The following is a 26,131-nucleotide window of genomic DNA, read 5'->3' as shown; positions in this document are numbered from 1 at the left end:
CGGCGAAATTCCGTCGATAATTCTTCTCGAGGTGGACGCGCGGGGATTGTCATGCGCCATTATGGCATTAAACTATGGCGATTGCAGTGCTGCGTGGCCGGCAACGGCCAATACAGCGTTAATTACAGTACATGAGAAATAATTAATTGCTACGTCGATAATGATTTATTGTCACATCGGTCGATGCATTACGATACTGCCTTTATGGCAAAATATGTAATTATTACGGCGAAAACCGTTCATTAACCTTTTAATTTTTTCGCCAAAATGGCCAATCGCGACACGAGAAAATTCCCACCGAGCGCTTTCCCCTAGCCCTAGGAGATCTTCGAACGAACCTAACCTCAAAAAACGAACGATCGAAGTGAAATATACGAATTTAATGAATTTACGTAATGATAACTTCTGGTTTTTTTGCTCGCCGATAATATAACCTCTCTCGCGTTGCGCTACCAGGGAGTTGCAGCGATGGAGGCGGGGAAAGAGGGAGGGAGTAGAGGTGGAGGAAGAGAGGGAATAAGAAGGAGAAGAGGGTTCGAAGGAGGTGGAGCGAAAAAAGTGTAAAAAGAGAAAACAGGCGTGTGGCGTGCGTTCGTCGTACGGGACGTATTATTAGCCGGCACCCTCTTTTACTCCCACCCCCTCCCTTCGCTCATAACCTCTCCGCGTCTACCGCCACTACTTAGGAGAGACTCGTTTTTTTCGGATTTCCTATGCGGGGGCTAGAAACGCGTTTAATTAACATAGCTGGCGTGGCTGGGTAACCCTCGCATGCTCCAACTGCAGCCAGCCAGCTACTCAGCTTTCATGGACCATCGCACGCTGCATCCATGTCTCCCTAACCTCCCCCCCCCCTCCCCCCCATTCTCATGCTTACTTTTCAACACGAAAACATCCCTTCGATGCGGTACAAAAAATTTCACCTCGAATCTATTCTTCATCATTTTATTCTTCTTAACAATATTACTCACATTCCACTAACCCACAGTGGCCTCTGCGTTTAGTTCTCGCAACTTCTTATTCATTCTCCAATTTTTTTCTTTCCTCTCTCTTTGCCTCCATCCTCCTTTTTCATTCCTTTCTTCACTTGTCGCTTGCGAAAATGCGCTTTTTGACTGATAGCCCGACTAATTTGGTACTTGTCACTGGGGATGCGCTTCCCGATGGATGGAGGCCACCTATCTTCTTCCTCTTGGGCTCCCTGAATTCCATGAAGGTTTTTCTTACTTTTTCTCTTTTTTACCAGTTAACGCGATGAAACAAAGCTGCGAGGGACTAATTGAGAATGCCGAATTAGCCAGGCAGACATTGTACAATTGCCAGAAACATCCTAATCCTAAGAATTTTTGGTAATTTCATCAACCTTGAAATTGATTCTTAAACCATTCTTCAAGAGATTCGTATAAAACGAAAATGTTTGATTCTTCGCGATTAATTTTTGTTTCTGTGAAAAAATCTTTATTAATATTATAATATTATACCTGAGAATGTTGAAAGAAGCAATTTAAAGAAATATACTCAAATCGTTATATACAATGAAGTTTGTCGATATTAAGAAAGGCGCGTTTTGTTAGACATTTAAAAACATACTAAATGAGTCAGTGCTGCCATCTACGTTTGCCCGCGATAATGAAGATCCTCATTGTGTTACCGTGTCCCTCCAGCTACTAAAACAATTTTCTTCTTTATCAACATATGATACATGAAGCTTTACCAAGGAGACAACACAACACCCTTTCCTAAGAAACATTTCATAACACGGCACCCTCTCGCCATAAAACTATTCGCTACACCAAACCTTAAAAACTCTCCAATCCTTCCTAAAATGATTAAAAATATTTATCAGTATTTTTAGGTTATGTGCTTACAGTAAACGAAAAACTTTTTCCATAAATGAAAAATTTACAAAGTTCAGTCGACCCGAAGGACAACGCCGCATTGATTAGATATTCCTCCACAATTTTTAGTGGGGAATTTTCTAGCAACTGCCAGGTGGGGATTAGAATGGAGAGAGAGGAACACTGGCAGCACTGGTACGGCTTGCGACCTAGGCGCCTCCACGGTTCCTCCACTCGTGTCCATTTCGTGACGAGGGACGCTTCGTCGATGATCGTTCGTGCCTGACGATCGAGTAACAGTTCATGGGATAGCAAATACTGCCTCAGCAGCTATTGTCATGAACGAAATAATTCTATTGTCACGATCGCGCTGTCCATTGTTGCGATAGATCGACTCAGAACTATCTCCGGCCAACAATCCGGTACTTTGCAGCCCATAGGAATAACTGTGTCTCGCTACATAAGACTCCCGGGACACAGCCTCGATTCTCAGAAAGGTACACTATGCATTCTGTTACTTAGAAGAAAAAACTGTAAACTTAGTAAAATCGTAAACCTGCTCGTCCCTAACCGTCCTGTGCACGAAAATACTTATTTATCATTCATAAATTCCACTAATATATTCTCTCATTGTATATATATTTACCCCAATAAATCTCATCAAAGAACACCCCTTAATCTTTCGCGATAAATAGTTTCCGGTGTTTTTCGTTTATTCTTTATCGTGTTTCTTTACAAAGTAATACAGCGTTCGAGTCGTGACAGGTTTAGATACGTATTTATCGCTATAGTTCTTTGATAGGAATTCGGAAGAGGAAATAAACTCGTTGTAAGCGATAGCGTGATTGGTATTTGATTACCGACGAGAGAATCGAGTAATAAATTTCTGCATTTTTAGGTAGAGCCAGTGGAGAATGACGATCAGAAAAATTTGCGGTATCGGTGCGGGTTACGTGGGTGGGCCAACCTGCAGCGTGATAGCTTTGAAATGTCCAGAGATCCAAGTTACGGTGGTCGATAAGAGCAAAGAGAGAATATCGCAATGGAACTCGGAGAAGCTGCCGATCTACGAGCCGGGATTGGACGAGGTGGTGGAAAAATGTCGTGGGAAGAATCTCTTTTTTTCGACGGATATCGAAACCGCTATTAAAGAAGCTGATCTGATCTTTATATCGGTGAACACCCCGACGAAGACTTTTGGCAACGGGAAGGGAAGAGCGGCGGACTTGAAGTACGTTGAGAGCGCTGCTAGAATGATCGCGGAAATCGCTGATGGGGATAAAATCGTCGTTGAGAAGAGCACCGTGCCCGTTAGAGCAGCCGAGAGTATTATGAACATCCTGCGAGCCAATCATAAGCCTGGAGTCTCGTATCAGGTGAGACAATTAGTTAATATATATATATATACGTATGTATAAATAAGATTTATACTCGCAAATTGGCTATCTCCAAAAAATAATTTTTTACAATAGAGAACATTTTATGTTGTACTTGTAATAGTATATAGATAGCACACTCCACTTTTTTCCTCATAGAAACCGACTGTATTTACATTTTGGAATAATATGATTTTTTACACAGAAATTGATACTCTGCACAAGAAGGCACAGTAAATATAATTTTTTGAAAAAATTGGGGATGGCTAGTTTTGCAGCTAAACATCTCATATATATATATATATAGATTTGACTATTGCTGCTTTGTCGGTCAACAACCGCTCATCTCTACTTTCACTGTACATATATATATAGATTCTATCGAATCCGGAATTTTTAGCCGAAGGGACGGCTATAGAAGATTTGCTCAATGCGGATCGAGTATTAATCGGAGGCGAGGATTCACCGGAAGGTCAAGCTGCTATCGAGGAGCTGTGCAAAGTTTACGAGCACTGGATCCCAAGGGAGAATATCTTGACGACTAACACTTGGAGTTCGGAGTTATCGAAATTGGTAATTATATAGAGCTTTATTTGTAATATGTTTATATAGAGTGGAGAAAAATAATGTTAACTTATTACTTTATTAATTTTAAACTGGATTTCAGGCGGCTAACGCGTTCCTAGCCCAGAGAATATCCAGTATTAACTCGTTGTCCGCAGTGTGCGAAGCGACTGGTGCTGACGTGTCGGAGGTCGCCAGGGCCGTTGGCCTCGATTCTCGAATCGGTTCAAAATTTCTGCATGCGTCCGTTGGTTTTGGTGGCTCTTGCTTCCAGAAAGATATCCTGAATTTGGTGTACATCTGCGAGTGTCTGAACCTTCCAGAGGTCGCAGCTTACTGGCAGCAGGTCATTGATATGAACGAATACCAGAAATCGAGATTCTCTGCCAAGGTCATCGAGTCCCTCTTTAACACAGTCACCGATAAGAGGATCGCGATGCTTGGATTTGCCTTTAAAAAAAACACGGGTGACACGCGCGAGTCACCAGCCATTCACGTAGCCAAGACTCTTCTCGATGAGGGTGCAATGCTGCATATTTATGATCCCAAGGTCAGTGGGGTTATTGTTTGTGTCTTGTGAAATGCAAGGCGATTGTTTTATATTTTTTTTGTTATAGGTTGAGGAATCACAGATCATCCAGGATCTGACGCATCTGGGTGTAACCAACAATCCTCATGCTGTGAGGAGTAGAATTGGAATTTTCAAGGACGCCTACAGTGCTACCAAGGGTACTCATGCAATTGTGCTGTGCACTGAATGGGATGAATTCGTGGTACTCGTTGATTTTTATATTGATTTGTGAATTCTTTAGTTAATTTGACTGTTGTTGATGATTGTGTTTTTTTTTCAGGTGCTCGATTACAAAAGAATCTATTCGGCTATGATGAAGCCGGCTTATATTTTTGACGGTAGAAAAATCCTTGATCACGACAGTTTACAGAGAACTGGATTTATCGTTCAAACAATCGGAAAGAGGCTGGTGAAAACGGCGATATCTCGAGCGTGGGGTAGTCAATCAAGGATGCAATAATAAACTCGAGAATTTTTCAAGAGATTACAACAGTCTAACATTCCCCTGAATCTTTCGCAATGCTCCATTTCATTATTACTTTTCTGCAATTTTCTCCATCTCGGAGAGGATATCCATACAGCACCAAGTGACTTAAAGACATTTTCTAGACGTCTTTTAATCAATTGGATGACTGAAAGATATCTATAAGACAATTTTTAGTCAAGTGTGAAGTATGGGTACATGCGTGCAATAACATTTTTAATAGAGTTTGGCTCTAATTTTGTCTCGTCAGTATTGTTTTTAAATATCGGAGTAGATATTTTTTTACCCGTGACAGATTTATAAGTAAGTTTAAAACGACCAATTATACGGTAAAAAAGATATGTGTGCTGATAAACTGGCTTGCCGAGCGAGTATTGTAAATTGTGCAAATTTACAGCCCAAGAGGCAAAAAATCGTGGCAGTAATGTAATCACGTGTAATATATGTGTGATTTAAAGTAATTTGCTCAGTGTAAATAAGGTGTAATAAAGGCGAATTTTGCAATTTTACAAATAATTCTTCTTGCTTCAGACCCCTCTGCTCCGAATCGTAATACGTACAGTACTATAAAGTGAAACACAGACATGTCTTATACAAACACTGCAATATACTGTACCTTACGCACAGCCAGTCATCAAACGCGCATGCGCACTTTTATATCATGAAAGTATTCGACCGAACATTCCCCTTGGCTCCACTAAAAATTGTTCCACTCGAAAACAGATAATTTTTTCCTTCAAAAACCTCTCATCACCCCTATAAATCAATATGAAAACTCTTATACATCAAATAGTAAGAGTTTATTCAATATCATGATAAAAATTAAAAATTAAAAAAGTAAGCAAACGCTTTTGATAAAATTGAAGAGGACCAGGTCTCTGGGTTGTTGAATTCGTCCCTGGTGAGTACAGAATGGTGCCGCCCGAGGTTCGACTCGCCACACTCGACTCGAGTTCGACTCGATTCCCTGTCCGAGCCTCGAGGAATTACCAACAAAGTACTGGCCGGCTGCATGCAGTTCGGCTCGTCGACACTCTCGACGTTCTCAGTCTTCAGTAATGTAACGGCAGTGTAGTGGTACAGTTGAGTGAGCGAGTGGTGGCCACAAGCAATACCGTCAGCGTGGCTATAGAGGAGACGTGTTGGCAAAAGGTTTCTCGAGACTTTTGGTGTGCTTGCTTGGATAAACGGAAGTGAAGTCTGAGTGGGTCTGACATGAGAGAGAAAGCCAGGTTATTGGCGAGGCTAGGCAAGAGGAGCGTGTAGTAATATACATACACATATGTATACCTGTGTTGTGGCTGTTTGCCTGGCTGGCTGACTGGCGCTCTTTGTCGGTTCGCGAGAGGCCGGCTGTGTTGGGAAAATGGCGGCTAGTCTGCGACGACGACGGTCTAGCAGTATTTTGCCGTGATCCTACAAAACTCGCGATACTACTGTTGCTCTCGCTCTAACAGTGTGTGCGTGTGTGAGTGCTCGTGGGAGAATCACGAGACTGAGTATATATACACAGGATTACCGGAGACACGCTAGGATGTTGAGCGAACTCCGGAGATTCTGCGAGATAACGGAACGTCCAAGCTGATCTCTCGAGGAAATCAAGGGGACCTCGGTATCTGAAAAACGTGTTTTCGTGCAGTGAAAACTCATGCGAGGTCGTCGGTGACGGAGGGTGGGCCGCTGCTGCGGGATGACAGCCACCTCCCGGTTTCCTGCGATTCTCATCGCCATTCGCCTGCAATTCACCAATCACTTTTTCTAAGAGCTTATTTGCCAGCAGAGAACTACCTAAATAACTAACGAAAATGACGAGAGGCATCGTAAATCTTCTCGCTTTGGCTTTGGCGCTTCTCTCTCTATTCCACGCGTCATGCCTTGTTGACGGTACGATTACGATTACGATTCTCTTTTTAGTACTCTTTCTCACCCCACTTCCCCTTCCTTCCCCTCCCTTTCCATTTTTCTACGTATATCCCTTATTTTTAGAGCATACGATCACCTTGCCAAACGTTATTCTTCCAAACTTCTGTTTCTTCTTCATTATCGACTTCTTCTTGCTAGAATTATTATTATTATCTTCTAAATTCTACCACAGTGTACACACTACCACTCAAATGTACCAAACAATCTTCTGCTCTTTCAATGAGAATCCGTCGGATCAACGTACTATTTACAAGGAGATAATATATATATATATATGTACTGTTCTCCTGATAATACAAATCCTCCAGCTGTCCGTGCCACGCTAATTATCGTCCTACGAGAGCCCGATCGATTTTACAAAGTTCGTAGTTATGGAGATTTCGCCTTACTTTTCTCTGCCAAACATTCTTCCGTTCCTTCCAAATCCATACACGCTCGTTTTCTAATTTAATTACGCGAACGTTTCCGGCAGGTGAGACAAATTACCAGTTGCGTCTTATTAAAGAGGTCGAAGATGAAGCAGCACCGCTGCTTTCCATAAAGCATCGCGCGCTCCTATCGCCGACTCTTTTTTTTCGTGTTTTTTTTCAATTTAACTAACAAAACAGAGGCTGTGCGTAGAAGAACGGGCGAGCTGAAATGAAATTCACCGTTCATTAAAGCAATGTATGCACGAGTAGAGGCACGAGTGAGCACACACCTTTGACGCACGATATCACGAAGGAAAAAAAGCTGCTGCTGCATGCGTTCTCGCGCGACAATTGACGTTGGCATAACAAACTGACGTTGTTTTTTTTCGCTCTTTTTTCGTCGTTGCTCTACCAAAGTTTTCTTAAGGTCGTCGCGCAACCGCAGGCGACGAGAGTGCGGTGTATTAATTAAGTAGCAGCAGGTCTTTTAATATCTCAATTGAAGCGGAATAACGTGACGTTAATTAAAGCTCGAATAACGAGACTATCCGGAGGCTCGGTGCGATCGGTGTGTTCGCCCATCGCTTATTGCCAATTCGTGGACACGCAAAAAATATTTTATGGAGACTCGGCATTCGGTGAGAATCCCATCCAGGTATTTCCTTGACTCCCAAGGCCTCTCTCCCCCCTGGTCGCTCCTCTACCTTTCTTGTGTAATAAGAGGTGGGATCTCCAACCAGCCACAGGCCATTCGATGTGGGCGTGCGCTAATGACTTGAATTAAACTCGTTCCTTCCACCCGTACCGTATATTCTGGACGCCATACTCCCTTATTCTTCGTGCTCGAATTCTTCCTCTTCTTCTTCACCTTCGATTGTGTCCAAGTCGAATTTTATTGGATGGAAAAAATGTGGGGGTGAGAAATTGTCGATGGCTCTGTAACAGTATTCTCACAAAAAACATGCTTTGCTTGTAAAAATATAACTAGTACATTCGTGTTTTACTAAAACATATTCTACTGAAATTATTTTTGTTCTACCAAATCAAATGGGGCTAAAATTCGAATTATTACAATTTCGTATGTTAAATAATTCTACAAAAATTATCCAATATATATATATATATATATATACCAATCTTTGCAACAGTATCCCATACTGAAAAGGCAAAATTATTTGTGCAAGGTTTTTCAGAAGACGAATTACGTAGAAATAAATGCGGGGAGAGACGGAGAAACCTTGGTCATATAATATGTATATTTTGAAGAGTGGATACTGTTACTCGGTAGAGACGAATTTCTCATATAATACCTGAACGATTTTCTGTTGGAATAGGCGAATTCAATCCTCTCGAGTGGATGCTGCACTTACTTATCTAATCGCAGGCTCTATTATATCATATCGTGATAACGAAAGATGTATCGTAATGTGTGGTGGTAATTATGAAGATAGTATACTCACTACCAGGGAAAAGGAAAAATTCCATCAGTGTATTATTGAATAATAGATTTCATATCGGGCTAGACACTTTGAGTGGTTTATTTGTACGGAAGTCTCCATAGTGTTTTTATAAATATATTGATTTCCGGATGTCAATTACAGAGATTTTTGTAGTTTTTATTGAGGACGCTCTTCCTTGACGTTCATGGTAAAATAGTTTCGGTAATGAGCCTGTATTTTGCTGTATTTTAACCAAATTCAGACTATTACAAATTTTATCTCCGTAATTTTGTAATATTTTTGGGTGAATTCAAACTGTAATAAATTTTATATCCTATTGGATAATATTTTACATAGAGAAATGTTAATCTTACTAAAATATATCATACTAAAAACAGGACTAGTAAATCCTATTATACTATATAAGAAACACGTTAGCAAATATTAATCAAAAAGAGGTATAAATTAATCAAATCAAGAAATCGTTTGGTCCTAAGTAAATATCTTATTGAAAATAGTAAATGTTGACTAATGAATTATAATTTATTTAAATTGAAAGTATCTAAGAATAATTTAAGATGTTATTGATTATTTCTTGAATATGAAAAATAAATATAGTCATTAAATATTAATAGAAAATGCTCTTATAACAGCCTATTAATTCTCTTCATGTATAAACGGAATAACCCTACTAAAGATTAACAAAAAAATATTAAAGCATTTTTTAAAAGATCTAAAAACAAATAGTAACTGAAAAATATATTCTCCCTAAAAAAGTAATGAAATCAATGTATTTGGTAAGCTCTTTTAATTAAAGCTAATAGTAATGTCGAATATTAGCAAAATGTGCTATTAAAACGAATTTGTCTGAAATTCCTAATAAACTAAAAGGAATATACCAAATATATATATATATACATATCAATAAACAAATTTTATTAATAAAATTATTATCTCAACTATAATAGATTTCATATCGAGCTAGATAACTCGTGTGATTTATTCGTACTAAAGTTTCCATAGAGTCATCATAATTACATATCTTTACGGATACGAATTAAAGAAATTCTCGTCTCCGTTTTTTAACATTTGGAATATTCATCCTCGACGTTCGCGATGAAAAAACTTCAATAATGAACCTACATTAAATACTTCAACCCAATTCAGTCTATAAAAACCTTGCCTTCGCAATTTTCCAGTACATCTGTCGAATTCAATGTTCGATAAAGCGAAGAACCACAATATAATTAGTCGTCGATGATCGATAAAAGAACGAGGCAAAAATGGAGAGGTTGCTCAATGCTACTAATGAGAATAAAAAAAGGCACGCTAAAAGAAATTCCAATAAAAACATAAAAGTGTCACGTAGATAAATAGTCGTCCTAGTTCTTGAGTATTTCTGACAAGCACAATAGCCGTTCCCACGAGAAAAGTAAGACAATTTGTGCGGTATCGGTTCTCCTCATACATCTTTCATGAATAGGAGGCCTCGAGTTACCCCGTGCTATCTCTCGCTGATAACAAATGTTTGCTAAAAACTTGAGAATCCATCCATGGGTATGCGTGAGCTAGTTACCCAAGCCTTATGCCACTCGCAAACGACTGAATCGATGGGACACTCTAATTCCAATAACCACATACTTATACTCTTCCTTTTTCTTTTTCAGGTCTACTGAAGTGTCACTGCGACATCTGCACGGATACCAATCACACGTGCGAGACGGATGGCTACTGTTTCGCCAGTACAAGTTTGGAGAACGAAGTTATTACGTATGCATGGAGGTAATGTGCACGAGTGGCCAAAGCCACACAGTTTTTCCGTCCTCTTTCCATCAGCATCGTTATTCACGAAAGACAGAAAACCCTTCTTCGCGGTAGACAAGCAAAATCTTCCCCGCAACACGTCGAGCCCTCGCGAAACCCTGCACCAACCGTTCTATATCTCACATTTTCAAGGCCAAGCCTGAAACTTCCACAAACGTATCAATACCAACCATCTTCATCATCGCTTATTTCTCCGATAGGTCCCTCGCATATTTCATCTCGGAATTCATGCTCGACTTACCAAATTCTACGCATTTCACTCATAATCCTTATAATATATATATATATATATATATATATATATAATCGGGTCACTAATAAGGTGGGGGTAGCCACAGACCATAATTCGAATTCAATTTGTCGTAAGAAAGATTCGAGGTTTCTCGTTCTCGTCGATTCTCGAAATAATATAGAAAAGGGGAAAACTAGAGGAGGCCGTATCTGTGATTTAATAACTATTTCAGGGTGCTGTCCAAAGAGATTTTCTGATTCGTTACACGGTTAGATAGTGGAGGATTCAAAAAGGATGCAGTTTGTTCGATTTTGGCGATGTAAGAAATAGTAGCAAAGAAGACAGAAGCTAGGTTGATTGGTTGTTGTACAGTATTCGAGGAATCAGCTCAGTGGCGAGTGGGGCTACCTCGAAACCCTATAGTATCGACGATAAAGAGAGTCTGGTCGTTCGTAAGGTCGAAGGCCGAGCTACTGCACTCGACGACCGCCGTTATCTATTCGCTTCTGACCTCTCTCTCTCGTACGATCGTTGCCAATTTTTTCACATCGGTACGAAGTACCCGTAAGAAACTTTCGTTTGGTACGCCTGAAGCTTCTTCTCATCCCCCCCCCCCCCCCCCAGAGACTCTCTTCTCGCTAGCTTTTCCGTTTTAAACCCGTGGCGTCGGGTAACCGTGAAAAATTCACGTCACGATGTCAAGATTCATTGGGAATCGTTAGAGTAGCCGGGCTGTTGTTTTCGAAATCGAACTGACTCAGTCTGAGGTCGCAGACGCGCGGACGGGGCCAAAATGTTTAATGCGCCAGACGGATAATTCAGATAATTCGGCCGGAGATTGCATCGAAAATAGCACGACCGAGATTATTTTATTGGCCGCGACGCGAAAGCTGCGATGTTTATCTGCCAATTGCATCGCTGTCCTTCTTCTATGGACGCTTTTTTTCAATATGGGGGAAAAATATTCCCTTGCAGTTTTGATATATATATATGTTTAAACACTCCGTGTATAGAATTCCAAACGCGCGTTTGCAATTACGTAACTCGTTCGGAGCGACTTATTTTTAAACGGATTTTTCGCAAGTTTCAAATTAAACTTTATAATGTTGTACGTACAAGGTGTCTCGATCGAAAGTTCTGGTTCCCACCGGAAGAGCCACTGTTCTGCAACAAAAAGCAGCAAGGCAGCAACCGAACGGTGATCTGCTGCGACAAAGACTTCTGCAACTCGAATTTATATCCAGTTTTCTTGTCTTCCGACACCAACTACCAGACAGGTACAATACGATTTTGTCCCACGAGAAATGCTGTGATTTTTTTTGGTTTATAATACTAATAAAGTTTTGCAAATTCCACTGTGAGGAAAGAGTCCTTAAAACCGGCGCGTAATAACCAAATTCCTATAACGAGACCATTAACTGCATTCCTTGCGGTGGTCGAAAAGTGTTCTTTTTTTTGTCTTTCCCTATCCTGCGTTTGCCTTTTCTAATTTGCGAAGGTGTTCCTAACCACTTGTTTGGCTACTCGGGGTCTACGTCCGATTAAAACCACGCCAGCAAAAAACTTGCCAAACTCATTTTCAGAGAGCTATATATAGTACATGTACATATATATAGTTAATTAAGATATGGCACGACTCGAGTGAGAAATAATCGCGATCGAGTAAGAGCCGATTGGAAATATTGAAGACAGTTTTTATGCTGACTTTTACCACATTAACGTGTGTTTTCCCTCTCCACGTTTTTTCCACTTTTATATTAATTACACGAGTAGTTTTGTGCCAGCCTTAACAAGCTGCCAGTTTTCTTTTCTTTTTTCCTTGTGCGTATTCACGATTTTTTTTAATCTAATTCAATCATCGTGAGAGAGTTCTTGGACTAACGTTTTATTAACGGAACGTTGCTACTATCCCCTTTTTTGTGCCAAGAGGGATCCTCCAAGCATCCTGCAAGGATCAAGCTCTTCTCCTTGCAGGAAGCTCGAGGAGAGCATTTCTTAAGGATATTTCAGGACATCGATTCAACTGCAACTGGCTACCCCCATTTTCAGGTACTGCAAGTCGTGTGTTTGCACGTTTTTCGATTTTGCGATCAGTTTCTCTTTTTCTGTCTATCTATCTTTTCCTACTTTCTCTCTCTCTCTCTCTCTCTCTTTCTTTATCTTTATTTTTCACTTGTAAATTTTGATTGAACCTCCACCCACTGTGCAAGGTTTACCTTGCCCGTTTAACGTTTTTTTTTTGGCCAAACGGGCCCTCGCGCTTTGTAGCGTGACCTTGTATAATAAATGCTAATAGAGATTAGTACCAGTAGAATACTAACTATGTCTTCCGAGAAATTATTATGAAAAAGGCCATTAAAAATTAGAGAAATTTGGCTTGAATTTCTGATTGAATGTGAATTGATCTGAAATTGGTGAAAAATCGGCTTGAAGGTGCGTGCATAAACAGCTGTCGTCGACACAGCCCGAGCCGCTCATCTTCTGCATGACGAGCGACTCGCGGAACACGACCTTTGTCATCGAGTGCTGCAAAGAGGATTTTTGCAATCGAGATCTGAAACCCAAGCTGCACCCCCGCAACAAAGAAGGTACGGTCCAATATTCCTCACACGTACATACACACGCACACTCGCATATATTAGCGAAGCTATGAAAACTCTGCTGGTGGCACGATAGAACCTTCTGTTGCAACTGTTGTATTATATACAAGTATATATATATATATATTCGCAAAAAACTTATCTATGATTAACCAATCCAGCACCTTTATAGTATATATACACCCACACACTTTCCTCTTTTAATTATTCCTAATAGAGATTGTTGTTCGTTAATTTTGATAGAATTAGAGGTGGATTTACTGGGGAGCATGGAGAATTCGAGTACATAGAGAATTTAATCTGACATCTAAAGTGCTTGTACGTGCTCGTATCGTTTAAACCGATGTGCCGATACGGCTCATTCTCGTCGCTCACGAAACGTCTTAATGCTCACAATGGAATATTACGTCATGATCTCCAGTAATATATCCTATATAGCGTTCTCTCATTCGGTTGTAATTGTAATTAGTTCGAGTAACTCCTTTCCTCTTCGTAGTCGATTATGACTCTGCACTATTTTAACGCAAGATTATTGCAATAGAACAAAAAGAACTGTGACAAACCTAGTACGCAGGTTTTAAGCTGCTTCGGGATTGTGCGTTTTGTTATCTCTCTCTCTCTCTCTCTCTCTCTCTCTCTCCCTTTCAAATTTTTCTGTTATTTGCAAAAGTCCTCATGGACCGGAAGTTTCATCGAGTGACACTGGAAACCGTTAGTAGCATGTTGCTGTTTCTCCTCTATGCGCCTTACTTCCCTCTGTCTCTATCACACACACACACACATACACATACATACATAAATACATATACTGAAATTACACACGTTCGTAAAACTCTGGTCTACCACCTCCACGTAGAACGAACGGCTTTTGTAAATATCTTTATTTCTACATTTCTTTCAGCCTGACCAAACTCTCCCTACGCAAAACTATATATATATATATATATATATATAGAAACATATATATAGTACGCTATATAAACTATCGGTGGTCCTAACTTGTCTATATTTATGCAAGAACGCGCACCGATCTTCATTTTAGCCTAATAAAGCTGTACAAACAAAAGTATGGCTTCTCTACGCATGCCCTTTCATCACTATACATATATACATATATATATAATACCTGTAAATACGGAATAAACTAAAAGATATAATATCATTAACCTGCGTTCTCTTATAACCTTAACTGACAGACGACACATTTTAACACCCAGACCCACTATAAACACTCTTATTTTCAGTTGCTGCTAATTAATTTATACCCTAGTAATTCCTGTCCTTGGACGATCTCGAGGTTGATCTTTTAGCCTCCAAATCGTCCCGAGACAATATCGTTCTTTTCTTTCATGTAGAATATAACGTATAATTTTAATAACCACTCTGTACACTGCCATGAAATTGTGTAAGTATGTATATACTATACTATATATGTTATTGGCACGTTATTTGGTGTCCGAGTCCGGAGCGTAGATCCTCGGATGTCGAGACGTGAAACGAGTCGATTGCAGAGGCTTCATTGTTTCTCAGGTGTTACAATAAGACGCGCGTCTTCCCTGTGCCCGAATTCCCGATTTGGTGCAGCACGAATAGCACGCTGCGCGGTCCAGGAGGCGTCGAATACGTGATCGCCTGCTGCGACGACTCCGACTTCTGCAATCGCGATCTACGGCCTTCCTTTGCAGCTCGCGAGGATCGGCCGCTCTCACGAGCCGCCAATTTCGGAGGAGGTACTATTGCCTCGACAGAATTTATCCTGCTGGCTCATCTCTGCTAACTTCCTCGTCCTCTCTTGCATATCTTATATCTGTATATATATATATATCGTCCATTAATTATTTTCGCTGGCCGAAAGAGGAAGTTGGCAATACCGAGTTCAGACAAATCAGACATAAAGGCTTTTCGAATTTCAGCGCTTTTGTGAATTGTATGGGCGCGCATATCTTCTCCCCCTCCCCCCTTTCAATGTTTACCACTCATTCTCTCTTCACTCGCCAAGCTGACAACAGGAGAATTTTCGTTCCTCCGGAGAGAGCAGCCAATGAAACAGAAACGCTCGATAATGCTGTTTGCGTCGTACTTTTATCTCCATCGCGCACCTGCTCCACTCGATGATACACTGAAAAAGAATAATATTTAGCTGCACGACAAATACGTAGAACCAAGCGTCTCTCCGTTCTTCCTCGTACTCTTTTGTTGTTATTCCAAAGCAACGATGTTATACGTACTAGTGAAAATAAGGCTCGGAACGGAAACTTCGAGACGAAAGATTGTTTATTGACGATCGAGTATCTAATCGAGTAGCGTCATTGCACAAGCCCACCTCGATCAACGTCATTGGCCACATTCGATAGTAGTGTACAGTATACATATATATAGAGTATCGTGTTCGGGAACCTCGCGTGATTCTCGAACAACGAAAAATTCAACTCGATCGGTAAATAATCTTCGCGATAGTTTTTCTTGTTTACACGTTTCACAGTTGACATTTTTTCATTCAAAATCGCGACCAAACAGCCTTCTTCCTCCTCTTCCTTCCATTTTTGCTTTATCGAGAGCTATTATTGAAACGCTCGTCGTTGCGCTTTCCTCGAAATCAACATCACTGAATAGCGTGTTTATCGTCGTTTTTCTCGTGTCGAATAACGCGTGGCTTTCTCTATACACATACGTTTATGCGAGACTAATGAATTATCTTATCTACGAATAATGCACACACCACTTTCTCGCTATAATTTGCGAGCCCTACACACACTGCAGATGCCGACGATAAACAAAAACAAGCCGAAATCACTCGCCGAGTTCAAAACCGCTGTAGTTTTACAGATAACGTGACGAATTCACGTTACAAAAACAAAGTCTTTATCCGATTAATCCAATTTTTGAGCCGGTAATCGCGTTACGTAATTTTCTGGGCTAACGAGAAGCGAGTTTTTCGGTATTCGCGTTCGTACGGATTTTCCGTTAAGCTTCGTCGAACGATCCGCGTTGGTCGAGCGTTTTTGTTTACTCGGTGGGGCCCTAACCTCTGTTGTTTTCTCGATGACGTCAGGCATTCGCGTCGCGTTACAAAAACAACATTTTTATCCGATTGATTCAATTCTCGAGGAATTATTTTTACGTTACGTAATTTTATGAGCCAATGAGACGCGAGTTTCGGTCGCTCGTTGGTACGAATTTTAGGTTGACCTTGAAACAACGATCTGCGTTGTTCGATCATATTTTATGCTATGTAAAGACATGAGATTTTTATTCGAATAATTCAATTCCTTTGACATTAATTACGTAACGTTATCTAGGAGTTTATAAGACCAGCGCGAACTTCGATGATCGATAGGTAGAGATTTTCCAATATATATATACATATATATATATATCGCGTACACCAGCTCGACCTTAACGAATGCTCCGCGTTGGTTAAACGTTTTCGCTCGCGCGACGGATCCCGCTTGAAAATCGTCAAAGGAATAATTTACTCGCGAATAACGCCATTAACGATGATTATATAACTCGAGTACGTCAGGTCGATGCTCGTCCAAAGTGTCTTTGACCCGAGAGCGACGGGGACGCGCACTACACTAACCATCTACGACGGAGGAACGTCACCTGTTTTTTCTTCAGTATCCTCGTCAGCAAGGTCGCATCACAGAGCATCCACCAAGTGGGTCATCATCCACATATATCTACGAATCATCCGACTCGTTCGCAAAAAATATCCAGAAAATCATCAACGCGTTATCAAAAAATGCACCCGTGCATCCTGCTCGATCATCGTTCTCCAGTATTCGTTTTCTGCACGAGTGACCTTGGGAAGGTTGAAATTATCGAAGGGTGTCATTTCTTCTGCAATAACACAAAATTTGTCGACTGATTTTATGTGCCACTAATAACATTCACATCTCGATGGTTTTCCTTCATACCGAGTTTGTATTAACCGCATTTGCGTGTATTCGATAAAAAAAGGGATTTTGTTTAGCCAGATGAGATTTCGAAGGACCAGGTAAGTCTATGTATAACGATGTATGACAGAGCTTAAGAGAAAATTGTTGTCTCCAGAAAACATGCTTCTTTGCACACAAAAAACCAACGACGCTTAACCTTTCCCCCTTTATATATTTACATTTCGATTCTTCGCTGAGATTTGATGATGAGAATAATGAGGAGTTGCATGTGGGGACGCTAGTGGTTGATCGCACGGAGCTGCAAGAATCTCGCTTGCTTGGTACGAGTCTGCTTGTTCTTGCTGTATGTAAACATAACACGGGCTTAGCACGATCCTCTTCGAGGAATGGAAGGTGGGGAGGGAGTAGGGGTAACCTGGCAGAGCAGAGGGGAGCGTTTCTAAAGCGAGTTATTGGTACAGTGTCGTCGAGCGGAGACGACGCAGCATGGGTAACGTGGAAAGTGGCGTTGACGATCGCAGTGCCGATTTGCGCCATATGCGTGGTCGTCATGATCATCTATCACATCCACATGACGAAGAAGAGACCAGCCAGGCACTTCCCGGATGACTCTCTCGAAGCACCTGACCGGCCGATCTTAGGTGGCGCCACCATCAGAGATATGTTGGAAATGACCACTAGTGGCAGTGGTTCGGGTAGGTCCAACTAAATTTAAGCATGTCTACCTGAAACCTTGCTCTCTCATACTGAAATTCTCCTCTTCCAAATGTTCGATCCCTCAAGTAGGTCTGCCGCTTCTGGTGCAGCGAAGCATCGCGCGCCAGATTCAGCTCGTGGAGACCATAGGTAAAGGTCGCTTCGGCGAAGTCTGGCGCGGTCGTTGGAGAGGCGAAAATGTCGCAGTGAAGATCTTCAGTTCCAGGGAGGAACGATCCTGGTTCAGGGAAGCGGAGATCTATCAGACTGTCATGCTTAGGCACGACAATATCTTGGGTTTTATAGCTGCTGACAATAAAGGTGAGTTGAAGGTCATATCAGTGTTTTGTATAACTTGTAAACAGGTGGAGTGAATGTATATGGTTTTCAGGACGTGTTTCTTGTGAGAACAAGCTTGTATACTGTATATACAGGGTGTGTATCAGCAATGATGTTTTTAATTTTAACCACATATTCTTGAGGATAAACTAAGTAGAAAAGTCCTATACTATAACATTCTTAAGAGTATCATTGCTGAGCTAATTCAATTTGAAACCGATAAACCAGGGCTTTGATTCAATGGAAAAATTACTTTCACTTTTGTTGACAGTTCCCTTTCGACAAACGAAAGAGAAGCTCGAACTTCTATACTGTTCCGTACTGCCATACACACACACACACACACACACATATGTACGCAACTACGCCAATTATTAATTATCAGCATATTGAAATTCTTCAGCATCAACCTATTCTTAATTTTTAAATTCCTATGAAAGAATTACAAAGATATTAATATGTTTAGATGAAGGTAAATTTTTCAAGGTACCTTCTCTCCTCTAGATCCATTGCTTTTTGCAAAATCAGGGGCACCTCGCGAAGGGTATTGCAATGGTCTTGAACAAAGCAGAGGCTATGTTTCTTCGTTTTTGCTTTATTCTAATTTTAATTTTTCTTTAACATACAAATAACTTTTATATTTAAAAAGAAAAAAGCAAAAACGAATAAAACTCGTTGCGCGTAACTCTGTTCCTGAGCATGTTTGCTCTTACCCCCGGGAAGGGAGGGGAAGGGTAACAAAATGTGGGAATAAAGGAACCTGAAAAAGAAAACCTGCCTATCACCGAAAGCTATAACGCCTACCTAGTACGCAAAGCTAAAAAGCCTACCTATATCGGAAAGTTAAACCTGAAAGAAAAATACACACGCACGCAAAATATATTAACGCAACGAAGAACCTGAAAAAAAAAACACACGCGCGCAAAATTTGTTAACGCAATGAAGAACCTGAAAAGAAAGCCTACCTAACACCGCAAGCTATAATGCCTACCTAAAACGCAAAGCTAGGGGGCCTACCTATATCGGAAATCTAAACCTGAAAACACAAGAATAAATGAAGAAATGGTTTTAACCGAAGAAGGACCGATTGTGGAACCTACCGGTAGGTTCTCTCGGTCATTCTTAGGTCAATAAAAGAAAATCCACAGTTTTACCCGTGGGACTCACTCATTCGGCGAAAATCCAACGATGATCCATCTGCAGCCTGCAGGATATGATGACGATGACGACGATGGCACTCGCGATTATTTAATTTTAAATTAATACAACGCGACGCGGATTTTTAAACGAAACTATACGCGACTCGGGTTTTTAAATCAATTTCATTTCGCGACGCGCACTTTCATCTCAAAGTGAGATCTGCCCACTGTAACAAAGAAAAGAAGAAAAGGCTATTAAGTTGAGTTGTATTCAAGTAATGTTTCGGTTTATTATAGCTATGAAATAAAAACAATAATACTCACAGGCTATGAGAGTCCTTGAGGCTGTTGCCCTTGGCCGCTGCATGCACCAAAACACTGCACTAGCTGTCACAACACTCGCGAAGCGCACTGTTTTTCTTGAATTTTTTTTATTCGATTCTTAGACGAATATTTCGTCGTAAATACTTTTATTTCAATAACACTATGCATTTCATTATTATACTAATTTAATTAAACCCACACAGAAAAATATCCTTATTCAATGAACAATTTTTCGTTACGACAATAAATAAATTTCGTTAATATAACAAATAAAATTATTCATATAATAACGAATAGTTCATTACGTACTAAACTATTCGTTAAAAGAATGAATCTATTTGTTATATTAACTTATTTTGTTCATTCTTGTAACAAAAACTTGTTCACTGGTTTAGGAGTTTTCTCTGTGGGGTAAAATTAAATGAATACAATAATGAAACTGCACTTGCGTGATTAAAATGAAGTATTTAATTATTTTTAATCACGAATAATTAATGGTTGTCAGTGATTATGACGAAAAAAGGCCCGGCGCGCGCGATTCACCGACAACTCTCACGTGGAAATTTGAAAACTGGACTGTGTGTGACAGGTGAGCAGCGTGCTCATCCAGAAGTGGCGTAATCGAATCTGATTGGTTGGATCTTTGGACTACGCTAATCAAGTGCGATTACTGAGTAACCTACGTAATGAACCCTTCCGGCCTGGATGATTTTAAGACTGGAACCTTTTTTGATTTAAAATGGCGGTTGCTGCTTAATTTTTTGACTCCTTATTAGATAAAGCAGATCATAGGGGGCATAACCGCAAAAATGAAACGGCTTCAAAATTAATCTACAAATAACACCGTATCATTACCCAAAATTTTCAACTTAATAGAGCTTTTGAGGATTTCCTTAAAAATAGTGAGAAAATAAATTTCACACAGCATTAGAATCAAGAATTTAAGACATTAGGAATTAATATTAATAATAGGCTTAATTGCGCTATGTGTGCGTGTAAGGAAATATGAAACAATGGGGAAGTACGAACTTCTTTTGTTTTTTGAAAGGGAATAGTCAACGAAACTGAGAGTAAATAATTTTCCCATTGAATCAAAGCCCTGATTTATCGGTTTCAAATTATTTTATCTCAGCAATGATGTTTACGGATATTATAGTATAAGGCTTTTCCACTTAGCTTATCCTCAACAATATATGGTTAAAATTAAAAATCATTGCTGATACACCCTGTATATCTAATAAAACAAATATCCTCGGAACATTCTCAGAACGTTCCAAGAATATCCACACGTTCAATGGACATGCAAAGAATTTCTCCTGAACATCGTGTGCTATTATAAGGATATAGAGTAACTGGAATTATTTCTGCAGACAATGGTACGTGGACCCAGCTATGGCTGATCACCGACTACCACGAGAAGGGCTCGCTGTTCGACTATTTGAACAGATCAACGGTGGATACGAACGGAATGATCAGGATGGCCTTGTCGATAGCGACCGGTCTCGCTCATCTTCACATGGAGATCGTGGGTACTCAGGGTAAACCCGCGATCGCGCACAGAGACCTCAAGTCCAAGAACATCCTCGTAAAGACGAACGGGACCTGTGCCATTGGTGACCTTGGTCTTGCAGTCAGGCATGACGTCATCACTGACACCGTCGACATTCAGCTGAACAATCGAGTCGGTACCAAGAGATACATGGCACCCGAGGTATTCAACGTGGATTTATTTCAGTCCCTAGAAATGAGATTAGAGCAAAGAGATAAGCTTACATATATATATATATATATATATATATGATTGTTGAATTTGCAGGTTCTCGAGGAGACGATAAATATGAATCATTTTGATTCCTTCAAGAGAGCCGATGTTTACGCTCTCGGTCTGATCCTCTGGGAGATCTCCAGGAGGTGCAATGTCGGTGGAATTCACGACGAGTACCAGCTGCCATTTTATGATTTGGTCCCTTCGGATCCAACCATCGAGGAGATGAGAAAAGTCGTCTGCACAGATAGGCAGAGGCCGTCGATACCAAATCGCTGGCAGTCCATTGAAGTAAGTTCCAAATTCTTCTTCTTCAAGTACATTTTAATTTGTATAACTCGTGGTCGTGTTTTTACATAACTCTTCTTCATTCTCGTTCTTCCAGGCCTTGCAAGTTATGTCCAAGGTCATGAAGGAGTGCTGGTACCACAACGCTGCGGCAAGACTGACTGCACTCAGGATTAAAAAGTCTTTGGCTAACTATGGGGCCATGGAAGATTTAAAATGAAGGGGGGCGAGGAAGAGGATAAAGGGTGATTAAATAAGAGAAGGAGCTCCTCGCGAGGTTCTCCTACTGGTCGCGCCCGTTCTCCGCGACGTTCCTTCAACTGCCTCAAACTGCACTTCTTCGGATCCTCTTAATCCAGGCCCGAAATCCATTTCGACTTATCGAAATTAATCACGTTTATTATAAGCTCTGAGTAATCTTCCGATGAAACGTTCTTCGAGCTCTTCGACCCTGCGAGCTAAAACTCTCACTGACGCAGTGTGGCTTATTAATCGAACGTCTGGTTAATCGAATGATCGAGCCTGGTTATCGCTGTAGCATATTTATTTCATTAACGATAAGATGCTAAAATATACGAATTTGTAACGTACCGACATTTATTACTAATTACTGAAGAGTAATAATGAATTATATATCAATATACAGTATATATAAACATTATACTCCTGAACTATTTCATGTATACAAGGTGTTCGGTTAACTTGTGTTAAAAGGATGAGTCGACGTAAATTGAACGGTTTCAAACCGAAGACAAAGAGTTTTCGATCCTTCGTTTCTCTTTGTGACTGGTTAGTTTTGCGAATAGGTATAAGTCACAACCAAATTCCTTATATATATATATAGTACATATTGCTCTATGCCATGAGAAATGGTGAGAAAAGTCTGTTGTATGTTTCTCCTCGATACTTGGACCATGGATATTTTGCATTCGCGTTGACTGTACATGTTGGTACGAAGAGATTCGATGCAGTATCTCATTGCAATAGAACGAATTTAAGACTGAACTATACCAGCGTTTTTAGTATCCACTTTTACCTACATAGTTGCGAGGCATTAGTTGTTTAGGTACATTGCAGGTCACACACGTAATAATATTATACAATATATATATATTTATATTGCTCATTCGATCAACCAGACGATTCAGCGTCTCCATTTTGCTCCTTTCTTTTAATCTGTCCAGGCATTGAAATCGCTCGTAACGTGCCTGTTTTTCTTTTTATATAACACTGATAATACTATATTATAAGCTTAGAAACAAAGACGATGGATGTAAACATTATGGGAGCATCTATCATACACCGTGTTACAAAAGAAATGCATATCTTTATTTTTCCGACGAAGTGCCATTTTTTGGGACATTTCGTGTGACTGCAGCTGTAGATTCGCAGAAGAGAGGCAACCGATTTTCTAGACTTCACGTTCGTGTAAATATCTTTGTACAGATGATTTATTCTTATTCTCTCTCTCTCTCTCTCTCTCTTTATTATACTACTATATAGTATATATCTCAGCAGTTTCATTCCATTTCTCAAAGAGATCCGCTTTCGTTTCTCGATACTTTCGTGTACGTATATTTAGCGTAGACACACCCGAATATTTTGCTCAAAGTGAATATTTTATCTAAGCGATACGTGCTGCTCTCGGTGCGTTAAATTGTAAAACACCGGACTCTCGAAGCGTGTTTCCTTTGTAACACAGGAAGGCTGAAATTGAAGGGTGCTAATCTCGAGAGTGAATGGACTGAGGATTGAAAGACGTGGTTGGGAGGAAGCGGAATAGGGGGGGGGGGGGAGGAGGAGGAAAAAAAAGATGCGCTTAAGCGAGAAGAGAAAGGAAGTGGGCAAATGAAAAGAATAAAAAGGATGAATGGGCCGAAGGAAGTAATAAAGGGGAACGAGAACAATGATCGAAGGTAGTTGAAGCTGAGGAGGCAAAATGTGGAAATTTAGCGAGATAGAAGAAGAGAGTGACAAATGGGATGTGACGAAGAAGGCTTTAATATCGTTGGAGAGAATCTATATTTTCGGGAATTTTATTGCATATTGGCGATACATGTGAAATTTACGAGTTACAAATTGAGACTGAGATCCTGTTAAATATTTATGCGTATGGGATGTATATCTCTCTGTAGATTTGGCTATTCCTGCACGATGAGGAAGAAGAGTTTAAGGATGTGGGCGATGCGAGATTGTGGCGAGAGGAACTTGATTAGTAGTTAAGCCGTAAAACGATGAACCGTGTGTGCGAGAACGTATTATTTAGAGAGAAAAAAAATCCATCAGACTCAATTGTATTTTTCTATTGTTTTTTTTTTTAATAGAACGACGAGTGCGTCGTTCGAGTTTACTTTAAAGTTTCACGAATGCTCCAACGGGGGCCCTGGATGTACTCGAGGAAAACCCTTGCTTGCTGAAGAGAACTTTGGAATTTGTTCCACGATTGTTCAATTGTCACGTTGTATACGAGAAGACTGACGAGTCGATGAAGAAACGATTTCTTTTTGTTCATTCCTCATAAAAATAGTAGATTGTTCCTCGATAACCATCAACGTATAAGATGCATATCCTCTCGGGTGATTCCGAAGAGAGAGTTTTTTCGAGTACACTGGGTCCCCCACGATATATCAATTAAATAGTCTGACTCATATCTATATATAACTATACCGAACTGCCAAATAGAGTTTTCAGTCCCAATCGCTATTATTCGCTACTTGACGCTTTTGAGCCCAATCTGTATAGAAGGAGTATAATAATGGTAGAAAGAAACTTGTACCTTTGGGACGACGTTGGCCTCGTCTCGCAAATGTAAAGTCTTTGCTTTAAGTTACAATCCAGTGTTACGGATACCGGTGGTAGAGAAATTAAAGAATATGTATACAAATAATATATATATATATATATATTATGAGAAAAATGCGAGAAATGGTAATAGAACTATTTTAAAGTGATTGAAAAAAATAATTAAAATGAAATAAATAAAAATGAACGATCTGGCGAATCGATAGGAGTTTTTCAGTTGCTTCGAGTCGTGTTTAATAATCTATGTATTTAGAAAACACAGAGGTCAGGGGTTAAATCCATTTTGTTTCCAAAGAGAACTGCACTCTTCTATTTATTCTAATTAAGAATTTTCGAAATGTATATATATATAGGTATATTATATACTATGCTATATCGATTAATTTGTCAGTTATCAAACATATGCTAATTAAGAGAAAGAAAAGAAATGCGTATCAAATGTAGTTCATACTTTATAAACTTTTATTTTCTTTTTCCAACGTAGCTACATTTCTTACTATTCGTTTCCTTCGTGTAAAATACCCTGTAAATACTGGTGTAAATGTTTATATCGACTTACGTACGTTAGCATAAGTGCTTGTAATTTTTGTAACGATGAGTGAATCGGTGGCTGGCGTTACTTGAAATTATCAAAAAGCATGTGTGTAATTATGGACGCATTATTATAAAGGCTTTCGTTGGACCTTTCGAGGTTCTCCACGAGAATCAAGCAGCAATACGATCGATGTTCGACAAACCTTTTCTGAACTTGACAGTATCCGGGCAGCCGAGGGAAATCAAAGGAGCTGAGGAAACATTTAAGCAATCGAGAATAAAATACGAATAATCGGCAATTTCTTGTAAATATCTTATCTGTCGGTATGAACGAATAATATTGTTACTAGATATACGTACCTAATGTTATTATTATTATTATTACGATTATAATTATTATCATCGATTAACGCTATCATAATTATCGAATAAATTTTCACATTTATCTCGAGAAAAAAATCGCTTCGTATACTTACCATCCGCATCTCTATCATACTCTCAACGTTCTACGAATATCATGCTTGGCATCTACCGATTTTTCTTGATAAATGTGAAAATTTCAGTTTTATCAATTAACTCTTCATTTGTAATACTTTTTTCGGGACTGCGAATTTCTCAGGGTTCAATGTTCGTGAATGAATTTTACAAAGATTTCATATGGTATAAGCCACAAGCAATACTACCAATCGACCAATATATACAATAATAATGCAGAACTTTTTAATCGATTTTCTATATAAATATATTCATCGGGCGCTTCCGAGGAATTCTCGAATTTTGGGCCCGTAATCTCGCAAGTCCGAGCTGACCGTTTTATTAACGAATGCCACAGTGGTCTGAAACAGTAGACGATTGGCTTGAATAAACAAAATTCACTTTAAACTTCTTAGTCCCCATATTTATTTCCCAATCTCGTATCGGTCAACGTAGAACTTGAAAGGAGCTTGGAGGATTGCGTGGAGGGGGATGAAGGGGGCCTGAGAAACCAGAGGTGTAAGAGTTAAGGGCCCAATGTATATATATATATATATATATATATAAGAGAAAAAGAAGCATTCTCTCTCAGTTAAACGTACACTAC

At 39.8% G+C, this 26,131-nt stretch overlaps 2 protein-coding genes across 6 annotated transcripts; both read left to right on the top strand.

The window, feature by feature from the left end:
* Window positions 1-2,062: 2,062 nt before the first annotated feature.
* On the top strand, window positions 2,063-5,329 carry sgl (UDP-glucose 6-dehydrogenase sgl). The gene is made up of 6 exons (XM_066734060.1): window positions 2,063-2,335; window positions 2,737-3,214; window positions 3,590-3,787; window positions 3,882-4,328; window positions 4,396-4,551; window positions 4,630-5,329. The coding sequence occupies exons 2-6, from the start codon at window positions 2,753-2,755 to the stop codon at window positions 4,807-4,809; spliced, it is 1,443 nt and encodes a 480-aa protein (XP_066590157.1). The 5' UTR covers window positions 2,063-2,335; window positions 2,737-2,752; the 3' UTR covers window positions 4,810-5,329.
* Window positions 5,330-6,439: 1,110 nt separating this feature from the next.
* babo (TGF-beta receptor type-1 babo) lies at window positions 6,440-25,932 on the top strand. Of its 5 annotated transcripts, none has more exons than XM_066734055.1 (8): window positions 6,440-6,717; window positions 10,273-10,387; window positions 14,792-14,991; window positions 17,625-17,858; window positions 17,950-18,180; window positions 21,032-21,372; window positions 21,478-21,717; window positions 21,812-25,932. In XM_066734055.1, exons 1-8 carry the CDS (start codon window positions 6,639-6,641, stop codon window positions 21,932-21,934), a joined length of 1,563 nt encoding a protein of 520 aa, XP_066590152.1. In that variant the 5' UTR covers window positions 6,440-6,638; the 3' UTR covers window positions 21,935-25,932. The 5 variants fall into 5 exon arrangements, with proteins under 5 accessions (XP_066590152.1, XP_066590151.1, XP_066590155.1 ...); XM_066734054.1 differs by having other exon boundaries at window positions 17,947-18,180; XM_066734058.1 differs by lacking the exon at window positions 14,792-14,991 and adding an exon at window positions 13,095-13,249 and having other exon boundaries at window positions 17,947-18,180.
* The last annotated feature ends 199 nt before the right edge of the window (window positions 25,933-26,131 follow it).

The sequence above is a fragment of the Prorops nasuta genome, unplaced genomic scaffold, assembly GCF_024137725.1.
Source record: "Prorops nasuta isolate Cenicafe-Biocafe unplaced genomic scaffold, Cenicafe_Pnas_1.2 PNAS00011, whole genome shotgun sequence".
Taxonomy (NCBI): domain Eukaryota; kingdom Metazoa; phylum Arthropoda; class Insecta; order Hymenoptera; family Bethylidae; genus Prorops; species Prorops nasuta.
Note: the sequence above shows the minus strand (reverse complement) of the source record. Positions and strands in the feature narration are given on the sequence as shown.